Here is a 17,813-nt window from a genome sequence, read left to right as displayed (position 1 = left end):
TTGAATAAATCTGACCAAAAAAAAAAAAAAAGTTTAGGCTGATTATTATTACTAGTACTGCACATAAGATTAAATAATTTATTTTGATTACTGATAATTAACTTTTCTGTTCCGTTTCTTTTTAGTTACTGCTTTTAGTGTTTATGGATTGTAAAAGTTGTTTAAAATTCAATATGTTCTTTACATTATAGTGCCTTTTTGGGTAGAGATCAGTATCACTGGGTACTCATAATAATGAAATTAATACTGAAAATCTTTGCCACTTGGCTGTCTGCTGGAAGCATTTCCCAACAGATCTCACCTGTATCTGCCATATATTAGTAGGAAGTTCATAAATGGCAAAAAGTGGACCAAGATATCAGTTAGTCTGTTAACAACTACTTGGCAAATCTCTTTCAAAGATGATGGTTCTTATCCCTTTTCTTTAGTACAAACAGGTAATAAAAGCAGGTGGTGTTATCAATCAGGTGGATCTTTTTTTTCTCTCGCTCCATTTGTTAGTAGGATTTTCTTTAAAATCCTCCTCCTTATGCTAAGAGTAACAAGTCTTAGCCAGTGAAGAGGAAGTGGAAATATCAAAATTAGAAGTAAATTTACGTTATTTTTGCAATTATTCCTTTATAAATCAAGAGTTAGCCAGAAGTAAAGACATTAATGTTGCCAAAACAAGAAGCTCCCTTCAGGGAAAGGGACAAAGAGGCAACAAGTAATATGCAACAGATGTGAACATATATAGATTATTTAATGCAAAGTAGAATGTATATTATTCTATGATTAGAAGCGTAGCATAAAATTGTTTTAAGCTGACTTAAGATTTGTTATTGTAATAAAAAGCAACTGAGAAATACGCAGTACTATTACATTCTAAGTGAACTTAATATGTCTGAATTTAAAGTCATTAGCTTTCAGGAAACTACAACTTGCACAATCCATAATAATGTGTCTCTTTAGTGACATGGGCCGCATGACAATATTTAATTTCTTCTGCATGTTATACACCAACTTCAGCATGTTTGTTGCTAATGCAAGCTGATTCGTTTGCAGACTCTAATTTATCCTGAGGATTTAATGAGGAAGGGGCCTCAAAAAATAAATGTCTTCTTGCACATTTTTATAACCAAAACATACATTTTGTGAAGATGTTTGAAGGTGACATTTTTTCTAAGAATTTTCACAAGAAAAGCTTGCCAGTTCCAAAAACAAGCACAGAGAGGTAGAAAACATATATTTTTTATGAAACAATTCCCTTCAATGAAAATGCTGAAAAGATTTTTGTTTAAGGAATGCATCATAAGGCATGTGCACAAATTCTTGCAGACTCTTGAGGCCCAGATAATTTCAGTCTTCCTGTGTTCCCATCTACTTCTGCTGCCAACCTCCCATTTCTCCCTAACCTTCTTTTCAGTTTCTAACTCTAACATTCTGTCTCTTTTTCCATTCACCACCAGTGGCTCGCTTTATTTTTTTTTCCTTCAAATCTGTCCACATGTATCTCACCTGTACTGTCTCTCATTCTTTGCCTTGTTCAACTCCCACTTTATTCCTCCGAGTTTGTCTCCCCTTCACTTGAATGCAGTCTTTGCTTGCTCTCTTTTCTTTCAACTTCTTTAGATGAAGGCATCACTTTCTACTACAAACATAGCACTTGCTGAGATCTCATTCTATGCTGAGTATCTATGAAATACTCTGGTATAAAACAGAACAGACTGCATCAGTAAAAATGAAAGTATTTAAAGCAAAACTATGTTAATTTTGGTGTGAATTGTATGTAGGCACCCAAAAGCAGTTCATGATGAAAAATAACGCAAAGTTTTTGCTCGACTGCATGATCTCATTGTTTGCATCAGTAAAACAGAAAGTCTGACAACAAACAATGATGGAGATAAGAACTTCTTCAGTTGGCTTTGCCATTAGCAGAACCATTCACCAAATCACATCCTGAACGGAAAGTACAAAATGTTAATGGCACATTTCTGTCTTCCCAGAGAAGGTCACCTGAATCCTAGCAGTCCAGTCTGTAACACCTCAAATCCTGGAAAAAAGATGGAGTGCTTTTTGAGCTGCCACAAGATTCGTTACACTATCCAAGTATTCCTTTATGATAATGTCTAGTTGCCACTTTAGTAGGCCTGTTCCCACTTGGGTGCAGAGCAAGCTCAGCTGCCAAGTGTTACACATTGCCAAGGACTCAGAATGGCAAGTTCTGAAAATTGAGACATTTATTACTCTGTATTATCAGCTTCCTAAAACAACAGTATTACTTCCTGTCCTGTTAGAAAGCTAAGGAAAATGTAGCAACTATTGCCGAAGCAGTATAAGAAAGTCATGCTGATACATGGTAAGAGAACAATTGCAAAATTTCTCTCTGTTTTGGTCACGTGAGAACAATTGCAGCCATGCAGCTGGTCCGAATCATCTGGCAGAGCTCAGAGTGATTCATGGAGGCTGGGAGAGGCGGGTGCAGGCTGTTCCCCAAAGAGCAGCAGACCAAAACCACAGCAACAGAGCAGAGCTCACTGGTCTCATGTTTGAGGGTGAATAGACAAAACTTTTCCAACATAATAAACTCACACTTTTTAGATCCAGGATCCCTCTCAGATCATGCTCTCTCAGAGTGTTTAAGGGAGTAATAGCTAGGGGTCCTGCCCAGACCATTTGACAAGAGGAATAAAAGGCAGCACTGCCCATGCCTTTGACAATCCGCCACAAGAAATAAATCACAGAGCAATTTAACACAAATGATTAATTTGTGGTGATAAGAAGCAATGTGGTGCCACACCCTGGAGATGGTTTGTCTCAAAGGCAGCTTTGGCTTCCAAGGGGTGAGAAAGCAAAACGAGTACAGAAAAATGCTGTCTGTTGTTCTGTTCAAATGCTCTGAAATGGGCAGAAGGGAAGTTACAATGCTAGAACCCTACTTGTTTTTTTTTTTTTGATTTTTTTTTTTTTTTTTTTTTTTCCTCAAGTCTGCCTCCCTTTAGGAATCATTGGCAGTAGTACTACCATCTCTAGAACTCTGGGAATGATGTCCTAAGCCAATTCAGGTCAACAAGAGAAGTTTCAGAGACTAGACCTCTTTCTTTCCATTCTTGCCATTTTATTTGTATAGAAGTGTGTAAATATTGTTCAGGATCCAGTTCATGATGCCAGATTTCTACTTTAACATTGTAATGTTATGCAGTTTCACTGTGGATGCCAGTCAAGCTGAACATGAATTGTCTAGAACCTGACCTGTTTTCTACAGGAAAAAGAGCGGAAGTATGAAGTTTTGCAAGAAAAGAAAGGAGAAAAGAATCAAATACACAAAGCATCTAGATTTGCATCAGTTATTCTAACTAATCATGTATGCCTTTAACTGAGGCATAAAATCATTACTGAAAATAAATAGATATGATAAATTGCATTGTAGTTTTTTAGTAAATCCAGTGTATACACTGATACCAAGTAATAAGCATCTTTCCATAGTTATTTATGGTAGATTAATTACCCCTAGATTCTCTCTGCTTCAGTGTTGCGCTTAATTTCTGTGCAGTTCTCCATAAGCAATTTTACACTACATCAGCTGATACTCTCAACAGATTTTACATACAAATGTTTCTCTGCTTCTTGGAAAGATCTTTGAGAATAAATCTTATGTTCTCACTTCAAGAGGTCTGGATCTTTCAATCAAATTTAATAGCTATGTATGCCTTGAGAAGATCTTATCTAATGGTCCAGGGTCATTCACAGCCTCGCATTATATTGAAACATGGACAGAGTGTAATTTGTTAATGTCATGAAGGATGAAGTTGGTTAGAAAGGGAAGTGTACACAATTTATAATAACACAAGTGTTTCCTCGCTAATCCCTTGGCAGGTTCATTATCTGTAGTGCCCCAGGCAATAGTTGGCCTATCGTGAGAGTGAAATTTAACCCACAGCATGAAATTAATCCTCAAAGACTTTTGTCTACTCTTTTTAGAAATAATAAATTCTTCTCTCTAACTTTATGTGGAGGTGTTAAATTGGTATCTAAACTCTACAGCATATGTCAGCCTACTGATTTATATTTTGTTAAGTAATATGCAAGTGTATAACAACAAGAACAACAAATTTTAAGATGTGAATTTGTGCTACATTCATTGTTTCTTCCTATAAATCTTAATTCTTTTTATTTCTTATAATTAGAGGGAAGACAACGAGTGTGTATGTGTACGTACGTATGTATAAAATCATTCAGATGGTATATGGACTTCCTAGATCTTCTGGTTTTATAGTTGAAACAACTGGTAGATGTTTTTAACAGTGACTTTTTTTTTTTCTTAAAGCTTCTTAAAATTCTGATGAGGTCTTGTTTCTGCTAAAAAGGATGGATTTATAGTAGAGTTTTGGAAAGTGGGTCTTGATTTAGCTACATAAATATAAATAGATCAGCTGGCTTGTTGCTTTTGGGTTTTTTTAGAAAATGGTTTAATTTTTTTACATTTATTAAGGGAGAATAGTGGAAACTGATTTGCTCCTCTGCATTTTTCAGAATTGTATTTCATATTCATAGCACTATTTAGTCTATATGTTAATGAGCAGTTCTAGGCAATTTCATATCTAGACACCATCTAGGTACAGGGGTAGGGTTTTTCACACTTTTTAGCCTATGTTTATTCAATATATACCCATTGACACTTCATATATTTTGGGATTCATTTTTAGAGAAATTTTCTACTTTTGGAGGCAGCAAGTACTATTTGATCAATGTTTGCAATTGTCCATATCATCTACACAGAAGAGCTTCTTCAAGATATTCATTGAAACAACATAAATTCATAGCTCTCAGGGCAGTGACAGAATGACAAGAAATGAAGCAGCTGAAGTGCTTCTTAGTGCACAGTCCTGACCTGGGCAGGAAGTTTGCAGGCTTCTTGGAGGCCATTTTATGACCAGATCAGGAAACATGTTACTTTTCTGATCATTCTTATTCTTCAGACATAATTTATAACAGTGATGCATAAATTGAACCTTTCTCACTTCACACATTCCTTAAAAGATAATTAATTCCTTAAGTCATATCATATTTCCACAGCATATTTTAGGGAAGCTACACACGTGCACACATATAGTCCTCTGGTAGGGAGGGAAACAGCATTTGCTGAAGGATGTTGAACACAATGGTGATCAGAGTGCCTTTGAGCCTAAAAAAAAAGACTTTAAGACATATTAAAGATGCCTGTTGAAATTATGAAGAGATGAGATGTGGTGTAGACGTAGAGAACTTCTGAAAACTTAATACCTTGTTGTGATATTTATTGTTCAGGATTAAAAATAGATATAGAAATTCCTATAGAAGTTTCTCTTATAAAGTTAAAACATGAGATTCTAATGTATTTTCTAAGCTGCTCTTTCTATTGATGGAAGTGGATGGATTTAAGCATTCTAATTTGATATAGTACGGTACAATAAATCTATACCATATAGTAATTCAGATATCATTGATGTCTACGTTATGACTGTACATTCAATAAGTGGTAGAGAAAAAAGGGAAATTTCAGAATTGCAGAGTTTGGTTATGGGTGTTAAGAGATGACATGCAAGGGTCAGAAGTGATGATACGTTGCTCATATTTTGACCAATGATTGTCTGAAGGTGCAATCTGCTCTCTACATATTGTGTTCTTTGGACCACACTCTTCTCTGTCCTACCAGTTTTCATAATTTTTCTCACTCCCTGTGCGTCCTTCAGTCATTTCCCCTGCAACTGACTTTCCCCATTTGCCCTTTTCCTGGCTCACAGTATCATAGTGAAAACTTTTTGCAACAAAATCAGCAATGTTTGTGGATCGTGAGTCTGTGGTTTCTGCAAACACTTCCAGTGATGAGTCGTCATCTTGTGATCTCTAAAAACAGCAGGGTTAGTCCTAGCTGGTAGGCAGAATGGCTATGTGCATTTTCAAAAGAGTCTTGAAACAGAAAAAGGCTAAAAGCTACCTAGCATGTAATGAAACTGGAAGTTCTCTTCTGCAGACCCTTAAAGTCAAGTTTGTTATCATAGAGATGGTTTGTTTTTGCTTTTTATATGGCTATCTCTTTGGAAGAAGCAGAGTACCACTTCCTTTCTCTGTAGTTGCTTCCACCATTAGCATATAGGCTAAGAAAAAGAGGAGAAACTATGGTATGGCCAACATGTTGTACTTTGTTTTTTTATTTATTGCACTCTTATTCAGTTCAGCCTTAAACAGCAAATAGCAGTTATGGACCAACAAAGACGTAACCCTACTTGTAATCTTGCTTGTTATATATTATTTTATACATAGTAATTGTCTTCAAATTCTATATGAAACATTGTCTTTTCAGTCGTATTTCAACACGCCCATTTTATTTGTCAGTAGGCATTCAATAAATCAATAAATCAATTAGCTTTATCTCTAAGGCCATGTACTGCTACAAAGACTTGACTAAGTGGGTGTGTGGAAGATGTGCTGAATATGACAAGAAACACAGAAGTAGTCCCTGGGAAATACTGCATGACAACATCACTCTTAGGGTTCAGCAGCTGAGCAGATCAACTATGTTAGCATAGTCTGCCTGGGGAACTTAAGCAAAATATCTTTAAAACTCTTCTGTGAGTGGAGAAATTTTTCTAATTTCCAGCTGATGATTAATGGAACATTTTGTTTTCTCAGGTTGTTGTAGCAGGATCTTCAAATCTTTCTTTGAAGTTTTTCATGAAATCGAAAGCAGTCATTTAACTTTTTTTTTTTCTTTATTTCTTTCATTTCTTTTTGAAAGCGTTACATAAAAGACACAAGACTGCAAATATGCAGTTAAATCTGTTGAGAAGTTTATCCTCCAGCTACTGTACTGCCTGCTTCCCATGAAGATTTGCAATCCTCTCTTTTTTTCAGATGTTTCCCTGTTTCGTACCTTTAAAATTATCAGCGCTTGGAAAAGTCTTGTTAAATCTGAAAGTAGTCCTGTTTTTCCTTAGACTAAAAAATGTTTCAGATATTGATTAAAAAGAAAACTCCCCCTTTATTCCTGAAGTCAGTAAGAAATATTATGGAAAATTGCGTTAACTCTTGCAAATCCCTCTACAACTATAAAAGTACAAATGAGATCGTCCCTGCTGTTTCAGTCAGGCCTATGAACCTCAGAGCAATAGGATATTTATAAGAAAATTCCAGACATAGCAGTGGTGCCGTGATCCATATGACCCAGTTTCCAGTCTTTGTCTATCCTCCTGTCTTTAAGGAAAAACAGAGGGGCATAAAATGAAAACTTGGAAGATCACAAATCATTGTTATGACTCATTATAATGAATGATTTGTGCATTACTTTATGGAGTAGTTAGGTTGGTATGGGGGGAAAAAAGGATACCCTCCTTTCTAATTTTCACCACTTTATGCCAGTTTTCAAGCAATTGTCTTTTCTAAAACAGTAGTACTCTTCACATGTCGTAGATAACTACTGAGTTTTTTCAGCTGGGAGAATATGTTATGATACAAAGGTGCACTCTTGCACTGATGTTGTTAAGAGCCTGGTAGTGTTTCCATTATGCATTAAATCTTGTTTTCTGGTGTTTATAACCAGGCCATAAAATAGTTGAAGTCAAACTTTGATAATTTTCAAAATGTATTTACAAATAAGATGAATCATCTGACTGGGAGAAGCTTATTAGTTTTGCAAAAAAAAAAAAAAAAAGTATATATATACATATATATATATATATGTATACATATCCTGACAGCTTTGCAGCAATTGTGATTCACAGTTTTGGATACTCTTCTGGCCACAGAATATAGCCTGTATTCTAGATTCTCCCAAGTTTTGTTTAACATCATTCTTTTGTTGTTACCTATTAATAGTACAAGTGTACAAGTGTTACAAGAAAAATAGAAATAAATCTACTGAAGGGTGAAAATAGATGCTATTGCTGCTCCTACAGAGTAGTTTACTATACTGCATTAGGGAGAACTCTCCTTCTTTATCTTCATGCTGTGAGTTAGTAGGGTATATTCCAAAGTGTCAAAGTTTTCACATCCTAGGATGTAGTTTAACTTGTCAGATAGAGATTTGCTTAAAGTGTGACTATATATATCCACTGAGTCTAAAAGATACCAGCATGCTACCATTTCAATGTGCAGCAAACTTAAACTCCTGGGATCACGTTTTCGTTTTTCTTGTTACAAAGAGGGAAGTGTACTCTTTCAGATAAATTGTTACAGAAAGCGAGAGAATTCCAAAATTTTACTAGTTTTACTTTAAGCTACAACAGCAGAAATTCATATCACTTCAGAAGAAATTTCATCTTTAATTCGCCTTGTTGTACCCTACTGTATGTTAAGAGTTGCTGAGGTCGCTAAGCACTGCCTGATAATGAATTCCATATAAGCTGCATTATTGGAGCGCAGCTGGGTGAGTAAGAACTGAGTTTCAGTCTTTAATTCAGAATTTCTTCATTTTACTAGTTATATTTCAAACTGTAGTGCTGCTTGAAGCATGTGGGCTTTCTGTTGTTTAGCTATACAAATTAATAGAAAAAATGACGTTTTAACCTGGAATCGACATATGCATAGAAGGTAATGCTCATGTTACATCTATTTGTCATCAGTCTTATTAAAATGTTTTTCTGTTAATAAGAAAAGTTATATAAAGTAAGGTTTTCAAATACAGAGCATTTTGCTATATTTTTCAGGAGGGTAAGCTGCGTTGTATCCCTTTCAGCATTTTCAAAACCTCAGCCACAATATCTTAATCAAATCTTATATATATTCCAGTACAAGCATGGGAGGTTGGGTGAACACTCAAAACTAACACTTCTTTCAGCAACTCACAATTTGATTTTGGCTCTTTTCCACTGAAAATGAGTTTGGATTTCTGTATTTCTCTCCTTTCCTTTGAGAAAAAAGATATTTTTTGTTATCTTTACAACTTTGGCCATAGGGAACAAGTGTAATGTATATTTTGTTGTGTTTTGCAAATTTTTTGTGATAAATCCTTTTAATACACGTACAAAAAAAGAATACAGTTAGCTGGGATTTATCTCATCACAAAAACCTAAAGTGCTAATGAACCCTGTAAAAAATTAAACAACCCTTCAAAAATGTCTCCCCCAAAAGAAATAAAGCTGCAACAATTTTCCTGCCTTCTCAGAAGGAAAAGTGCTGTGTGATTACCAGAAGGGAAACTGAAATCAAAGCTTTGTTTAAAAAAAAAAAAAAAAAAAACTTGGCTCCTTCTGTAGGAATTGTTGAAGAAAAAAGTATCTTTTTCCTGTGGGATATATATTTTCCTAAGTGCGTATTATTTCAGTATTTAAACTGGAAGGGTTTATGAATAGTGATTACTATTCATATTTAAGAGTAATTATTCCTTTGAATCCTTCCTGTGGCTTATCAGATACATGTTTTGTTTTACAAAGCTGTTTGAAGATTTGCCTTTGTATCTTTTTGAGGTAATAAAGAATAACCTTACGTTTTATAGGCAGCTAAATTAGTTTTCTTATCTGATATAATTGATCTCATAACAATTTTAGATGATTGATAAAATTTTCATACTTAGTTTTAAATTTTTCAAAGGCTGTAATTTGCAGAGGCTCAGTAACGAATTCATTGATCTTAGTAATGGCACAGGACACAAGAATGACTTCTGGATTAGGCTAAATTCCATCTAATCCAACAGAGAAAGGTCAAAATTTTTATAATAGCAATTCAACTAAGATAAGGAACTGGACATTTTTGTTAAGCAGACACATGTTACACACACAAATCAGCCAAACCACATTTTCATTTTACCCTGAATTGGGACTCGTTGCTGGAGCCTTTATGTAATATAATCTAATATCTGGCTTCTTGTGAAATCTCTTCTAGTTGTTAGTTTGTATTCCTCATCACTTTGTCTGTTGTTCATCTATAAGCTGCTTTGAATGAAAACATTCTAGACTTGATCCAAAAGTAATGAAAGCCAGATTTCTGTTGATGTATTAGGCCATTGGTAATTACCCATATGTAAAATCACAAGAAGAAACTTCATCATCTCTGACAATGCAAAATTATTCCTCATGCTGCCAATTTCAGTGCTTTGTTCTGCTTAGATTAATGACAAAAACTTCCATAAATTTTAGGAAGTAGAGATCACAAGAGGTTTCAGAATAAAGTATCATTCTTAAAAACAAAATGCTGTTTTTTTTGTTTCTAGTTTCTGCACATTCACCAGCATAGCTAAACTTTATGCTCAATAAAATATAGACAAAAAAAAACACAGCAAGTCTTTAAATTTACATATCACATTTACAGCTGTCACTTCCTAGCCAGTCTTGATGAGATCCTTAACTGAGCAGAAGGATTGGTACTTTGAGAGGACTGTGTAGGAGCTCAGAGCTGCCAGTTGTGCCTGCGCAGCCAGAAACACAAGAGCATAGCAGAGCTTGGAGGCTGGCAGCTGAAGCCAAGTGTGCCTGTGCAGTAGGTGGGGAGGACATCTGCACTGAGCCCCTTTTATAGATTCACCCTGATAAGGATTATGTAACAGTGTCAGTACAGGAAATCAGAAAAAGATAGAATTTTCTTTGAACATAAAATATACTGAACTCAGAAATCAACTGGGTCTGAGGCCTTGCTCCTTCAAGTGTGCTTGCATTTCCAATGCCAAGCTTAAGTAAACAAAACAAAGGTTTTTCTATTACCTGGTCAGCACTGCACTGAGCACTGCCAGTGTTGTCACTATTTTAATCTTTCAAAGAAAAGCAAACTTGAACAATACTGTTTCTCTGACTAACTTTTAATGAGCAATGAAAAAATGGTAGTTTTTGGTTTGGGCTTTTTGTTTGTTGTTTGTTTTTTTCTGTTTTGAACTCCCCTGCACATGTGCACATGCATTTATGGAATCTGATTGCTAGAAATATTTAGGACTTGATCTTAATTTCTGCTATATTTCTTGCTCAGAAAAACATTAAATAATTTCTATTTGACTAGTATAATTAGTTACTTTTATTATTAGGAGAGTTATCAGAGGAGATTTGCATTAAACATGACATGGGTTAATCTGACCTGCTTCTGGTAATGTTTGTTCTCACTAAATATTCTCTTCTCAAGATATATATTGAGAAAAATTCCTTTCTATCACCGTAATTCTGCATACTTTGTCCCATATTCATAATGGAAAAGTCAATGCAGTGTTAAGAGAAGAAAATAGTTTTTTGTTAGTAACTGACGAAATACAACTCTTATTTCTAAAATGCTTTTTTACACTCTAGTGATATACATAATGTTGCTTTCTTTTTCCCAGTGATATACTTGGTATACACTGTTTGATAAATAAATCAGTACATATGAGAATTCATCAGTTTGTGTTTGGTAACTTTATTTTATCTTTATATCCAGTGACTGATGTTCTAACTTGCATGAAAGTCATCTCTGCAGAGGATTTTGAGTATCTTTATAATTATTTCCATTATTACTACTTCTTTCTTCTCCAAAAATAAATGTTCTTCCAAAACATATAGTGGTAAATAAAATAAAAAGCATCATGAATTGCATCTAAGTGAATAAAATTTTCATATAGGTAACTTTTGAAATCTGTTTTGATAATACTTCTCTAGCAACAATTCTGATAGAATAAATATGAACTGTATGAAAGTAGACAAATTCAGTGTTAGATGGAGGCAAATCAGCATCTACAGTAGAGAATGACTGTGGTAAGGTCTGTTCTTCACCTGTTTTCTGTGTTACTACTTTACAGTACACATATAAGTTTTTTGCAGTTAAATAATCCTCAAAGCAATACTATATTGCTTAAAATATGACCTCTGCAATGGCATAATTTATATCTTTGCCTTTGAGTAATTGGGATGTTTGTTTTGAAATCTCATATTTAGTTCTTCAACAACTCAAATGATTTACTGTTAAAATAAGTGTCCAAATTATACTCTCAATTTAGTTATTATCCTGTAAGTAACATATGCAATGCAAAGAACCTGAGCCAGAAAAACAAAATAAAATATATTATCAAGGTCCATTTTGCAGAGCAAGGTTTTGCATGAAATCTAAGCATCAGTAGATAGCTCTAACCAGTAGTAGCACCTGAATAAATGTTTAAGTTAGCATAGGGAAATGTTTTTAAATTATGATGCAGTTATTTTTATTATAGATGTGAACTACTAAATGATGTATATTTATACAGAGCTTCAGGCTATACATTCCTGATCAATTTATTGTACTAGGAATAACTACAGAGGTGTGTCTGGAATCATGGGAATTACTGAAAGTGCTGGAAAACTATAAATGTTGTTTTCAGCTTTCAGAATGCTGTACATTGGTTTAAAATTTGTTTTAAATTTAACATTGCACAGATCATTTAATTCATTTTGTTGTTAGGCCACATGACTATATCAACTGAACAGCTCAGTAAGTGAGATTATTTGCTTTGGTCCCAGTCATGAGAGAAAAAAGTTAGGAGCTTTATTCAAAATAGAGTAGAGCGCACGATAAAATCCTAACAAGATGTACAGAGAGGGGAAAATACAGCTAAGTCTGCCACTCGTTGGCAAGCACTGTGACATGATATAAAGTCTGCTTCTCTGAGTAAATGTTTTTCTTTCCCCCGAACTTCGTGGTTGAAAAACTTGTGAGCAGCGCTGTATACAAGCATCAAGAAATTTTAGGTTTTATGAATGAGGGTGGGCTTTGTAATCACAGTGGTGAATCTGGTTCATATCACAGAATTCAATGAGTCTGCTGCACATCACATTGTAGTTCTTCTACATTGCTGGGACTAGCAGCTCACTTGAATATAGGTATGAAAATAACAGTTACTTCCTTTTAGATTTTAGAATCACTAAGAAAATTTCAGCATGAATTTATAATTTTTATGTAGCCCAGAACAGTAAATAGAAGGTTGAGGAGTGCTAGGTAACATTGTGCTGAATACAGTTCGAATGCTACATGTACAGATAATTTAGTGGCAAAATCCACAACACATTTTTGAAGAGATGTTCAGCAAGCATAAACAAAAAACTCATTGAGTGACAGAGGGAGAGAGAAATGTGTGTATGCATTTATTTATTTATTTTCCAGAAGGAATACACATCTCCTTCTCTTGTAGATACAGATTGTGTTAGAAAAGACTACCTAAAGGACATTTGCAATATGATGCTTTTGCAGGAATGCTACATTTAAAACAACTTTTAAACTTTTGCAGGAAACATCCTATGGAACGAGGATTTTCTAAAACTAGGAATAAAATACTGGCCATTATAAAGCCAACAAGAGCTGTAAGTCAGGCATTGGAAAAAGATATGTGTGTTTGTGTAGAGAAGAGTCGTTTCCCAATATGCACTACTTACTGTTAAAGACCAAGTTACTCAGAGAGTTGCTGGGGGCTCCACACATAGATGCAGTTTTCCAGATGGAGCCTCACAAGAGCAGAGTAGAGGGGGACAATCACCTCCCTGTCCCTGCTGGCCACGCCTCTTTTGATGGAGCCCAGGATACCATTTGCCTTCTGAGCCACGAGGGCTCATGTTAAGTTTTTCATCTATCAAGATCCCCAGGTCCCTCTCACAGGGCTGCTCTCAAGGACCGCTCCTTCCAGTCTGTGTGGATGCCTGGGATTCCTCCAGCCCAACTGCAGAACTCTGCACTTTGCTGTGTTGAACCTCATCAGGTTCACCCGGGCCCACCTTTCTAGCCTCTCGAGGTCCCTCTGAATGGCATCCCTTCCTTCATTGATGTTCTCTTTCAAACCAATATCAAAACACTTTGGTATCAAATGTAGTTACCACAAAGTCTGGTGCTCAGACTTGAGGGCATGAAAGACCAAGTCCCACAGGCTGCTGCTGTGACTCACAAAGGAGACTGTGAGGTCCCCAGGGGCCTGAGGGACCAGAGGTGGGAGCAGTGAGGAGAAGCCTGGGAGCTGGCTGCAGGTCCAGCTAGGAGGAAGTTACCTGGGACCTAACACATTGCCATGGCTCTGCCAGCAGTGCCAAGGTGGGACCTCACTGGACAGCCTAAAAAGAGAAGAACAAGAGGGAAGGAAGACTGTCTGATGGTAGCTTTTAGGGTGAGAATGCTCTCAGTGTAGACATCCAGTGACTTGTGATGCAATAAGCAATAAGCAATAGCAATAAGCAGTCTGCCTCGCCATCTGTTCAGCACATCATTGATCAACGACTGCATATAGTGCCTTTCAGATATCAAAACAATAAGTTAGGTCAGAAGTTAGTGCTCTGATTATATATTAGTTTATCATTTTTGTTCTAGCAAAGCTGGTATCTTGCAGGGCTGGCATCCAGTTTTCAAAAAAAAATGCATAAAATCCAAAGGATTTTACAAAGAAATGGATTGGAAGTAGAGAAAGCCATTATGAATCCCCCGGTTGTATTCATTCCTCTAAACAATCATTAAAAACAGGCCAGATTGTTTTCTAAAGTGAATGTTTTCACTCTTCTGTATTAATAAGATACTGGGGCTGCTGCCTCCAGAAAAACTAACAGACATTTTTTCAAATCTTCCTTGACCTTCTTATAACAACTGCTGGTGAATAATTAGCAAGTTCATTAAGAAGTTACACATGATTTTATTGAGGCAAACAATTCTGAATCAAAGAATGCAATTTGCAGATCTAGGTTGAAGCACATAATTGGCATGTATTTTAGGATTGCTGTTAAAGCTATAAAAAAGATTTACTAGGGAAGGAATGGATCCAAAAACCCTAAAGGAGGGAATATGTTACTCATGTAACTCAGTGTTACAAATGGATTCATTTAATACTAAAGTCTTATCTACTTTAAAACAAAAGCAAAGAAAATAAAAACAAATGCAAATCCCTTTTATTAACTTTTCAGTTATAATTAGACCTTGTGTTTCTTCATCCGAAACAAAGAAAATACATATTTTTTTCATGTATTTTGTTATGATTTTCGGTATTGCTGTCAAAGATGTATTTTTAATAAATCATTTTAATTTTGTTGAGAAATTGATAAAGTATAATTGTAAAGCCAAATTATGTAATATACTTTCATTGAGTTGTTGGGTGCACAGCAAGTGATTAATCTGCCATTCTACAAGCACTTGTGCATGTGCACGTAACTGGGAAGCTTGCGTATGTTCTGGAAGGATAGGCTTGAGCATTTGCAGAGCAAGAGAGAAGGAAGGCACACTGTTCTGAGGATGCTATAGAAACAGTAATGCTTTGTTCTGAATTTATAAGTCAGCCAAATCTTGAAACTTGAGAAAAGCTTTGGGTTAAGAAAGCTTTCCTTTTGAAATATGTACATGAGAACAACTAATTTACTGGTGAATTTCTGCAAGATTTCCTGAAATAAATACATTTTTGGTTTGAAATGAGAGGTATAAATAATCAAGTTCTAAATATATTCATATTTGATTAGAGTCTACTTTCAATGATAATGTTAGTTGTTTGATTACTACAGTGTAAAAGCTTCTGTAGCTGATATTACTGTTGGACTTGGTGCAATGACACTGAGGCATTTTCAACTATTAGCCTTCCCCAGAGTTCTTTTCAGACAAAATGTTATGCATCAGCTCTTATTTGAGCATAAGCCTATTGAATAGCATTCTCCTCTCTGCCAACTTGGCAGCACATTCTCCTGCTAATAAAAGAAGTTACCCCAGATAGAGATCCCAGATGTGCCTGAACTACTTTTATTAGGACTACGGAGGGGCTCAGTGTTTCCTTCTGACTGTTTTCAAAAAAGGTGTGGGCTTGCTTTCATAACTACCCAAAGAATTGTATTACATCATTTGATTTTTTTTTTTCCTCAAAGTGAATAAAACTTTAGATGTGTTAGCACAGAACACAGCTTAGGAAATACTGATGTTAAACAATAAATGTCTTTTGTCCCAATATAAGCATTGATTTGATCCTACTGAATTCTGGTGAGAAAGAAAACACTACTGCTTAACACTGGGTTAAAAATATCTTCACACCTCTGTATTTTAATAAGAGCTGGTGTGACATTCAGAATAACTAACAATAAATGTTTCTATGAGCAGCGATTATTACTTTTTCAAAACAAATGTATATATGGAGAAAACATTTGCTGATTAGAATTATTATTATACATAGTAATAAAGCCAATTTACCAATTGCCTGATAGAAGGCTCTTGCAGACTGGAATTGATTGTATCAGTGTTTGTTTTGTTTGCTGGTTGGTTTGAATTCTATGTAGTAATCTCAACAGTTACAAAAGATATTTTACTGCAAAAGATGTATTCAAAATTTATCCATACTATTTCATTGAATGTCTTGCCTGCAGTTTTAAAACTGCAAGAAGTAGGATAATCTAACTGGGATATTGAATAAAATAATATACTACAAATATATATGTTACTCTTATTATTGTTGCTATTCAAAAATTGTAAATAAAAATATGTTTACAACCATAAGTCAAAATCTTGATTTTTCTTTCCAGGTCTTTCTGTTGAAATTTTTATTGTCAAAATATGAAACACTTTTAATTAAAATAATCCATTGCTTTGTTTTATTATTTGTCTTCTTCATAAATTGTGAAAAATGGCCATTTCACTGATTGATTTTTATTGTAACTGCATCAGATATAAAAAGAAGGAAACTGCACACTGGATACACGACAGTATTCCATTTCAGATTTTCAAAAACAGGGTTTGATTCAAGGTCTCCCATTAGTTTCAGTGGGCTTTGGATCAGGCACAGGGTTAGCAGCTTATTTTTCAAACAACTGGAAAGAGGTGTAAATGTCAAAGGTGATAGTTATACTGTGAGTTCCATAAACTACAAAAAAAGTTACTACTAAAGCTCTATTTTTCCTTAGTTTAACAGCTTCTATGAAAACAGTGTTAATAAGTATATCAGGAACAGTATATAATAATGAATCAGATATGTAAACAGACCTTTAAAACTCCTTTTATATAATAATTGGAAAGTTAAAAGTGACTTAAAATCCCTAACTTCTCATGCTGTGATGTAAATTGTATTTTTTTTAGGTTCCAAATTCAAAGAGGGAAAACTGATCCTACCAGTTACAAGAACCTGGGGGACTGTTTTAGGACTATTTTCCAGAGAGAAGGGTAAGAGTATATGTTTTTTGAATTGTCAATTTTATGTGACCTTTTTTAATCACCCATTTTCCAGACATTAGATCCTCTTTATATTCCACTCTTTATGCAACTGCCAGAATTCAGCAAACATTTAGTCTTACATAATGATCATAATGTAAAAAGCCCTACCACTGCTTACACTCTCAATCCCAAATTTTGCCATTAGGATATGTTTAAAGACTGTGATGAAAAGCTGTGCAGAGATAATTGAGTAAACTCTGCTTCAGTGCTAGGAGCTGGAAGGCCACAGCAGTGCATTTCAGTGTCTACGTTCTTATATCCTGTTTTCCTGGTTTTCTGAACTAGCTCTGCCTGAGCTTGAGTTGAGTGAAGTGCTTGTTTCCTAGCTCTGATGAACAGGTATTCCCAGTTAGCTGTGGTATGCAGTGATTCCAAGACCTCTGTGAGTAAAATTCCACAAGTTTTCAATTGGACAGAATATAGAAGAGGATTTATGGGCCTTAGTCACCTGAATCGAACCGGCTTCAGAAGGTACCACCGCTCTCTGAGCCACAGCTCCTCTGAGGGATGTGGGCTCAGATCCAGAGCAGCATTTAAATACACGCTTAATTTTATGGGCAGTCCTGTTAAAGCCAGTGAATGTAATGGGACTGATCACATGCTTAGTTAAGCCTGTTATCCACAGGAGCTCTTCAGGAGCTAGCCTTTAATCAAGGTGGCTCTAATTAGTCAATCCCAGTTTGGAGTAGCTAGTAGACTTTCCGTAAGAACTTTGCAAACATAAT

General features: G+C 35.3%; 1 protein-coding gene across 3 annotated transcripts in view; it reads left to right on the top strand.

Annotated features, from left to right (window-relative positions):
• Nucleotides 1-17,813, top strand: part of SLC25A21 (solute carrier family 25 member 21) — a 221,572-nt gene that overhangs the window by 147,409 nt on the left and 56,350 nt on the right. For 2 of the 3 annotated variants that reach the window (XM_042895125.1, XM_042895157.1), the window contains one exon: nucleotides 16,954-17,037. The exons of the other annotated variant lie outside the window; for it this stretch is intronic. In XM_042895125.1, coding sequence (XP_042751059.1) covers nucleotides 16,954-17,037 — 84 coding nt within the window. The remainder of the gene's footprint in view (nucleotides 1-16,953; nucleotides 17,038-17,813) is intronic. 3 annotated transcript variants of the gene reach the window in all.

This window comes from Lagopus leucura, unplaced genomic scaffold, assembly GCF_019238085.1.
Source record: "Lagopus leucura isolate 7727_CA_CO unplaced genomic scaffold, USGS_WTPT01 Super-Scaffold_1, whole genome shotgun sequence".
Taxonomy (NCBI): domain Eukaryota; kingdom Metazoa; phylum Chordata; class Aves; order Galliformes; family Phasianidae; genus Lagopus; species Lagopus leucura.
Note: the sequence above shows the minus strand (reverse complement) of the source record. Positions and strands in the feature narration are given on the sequence as shown.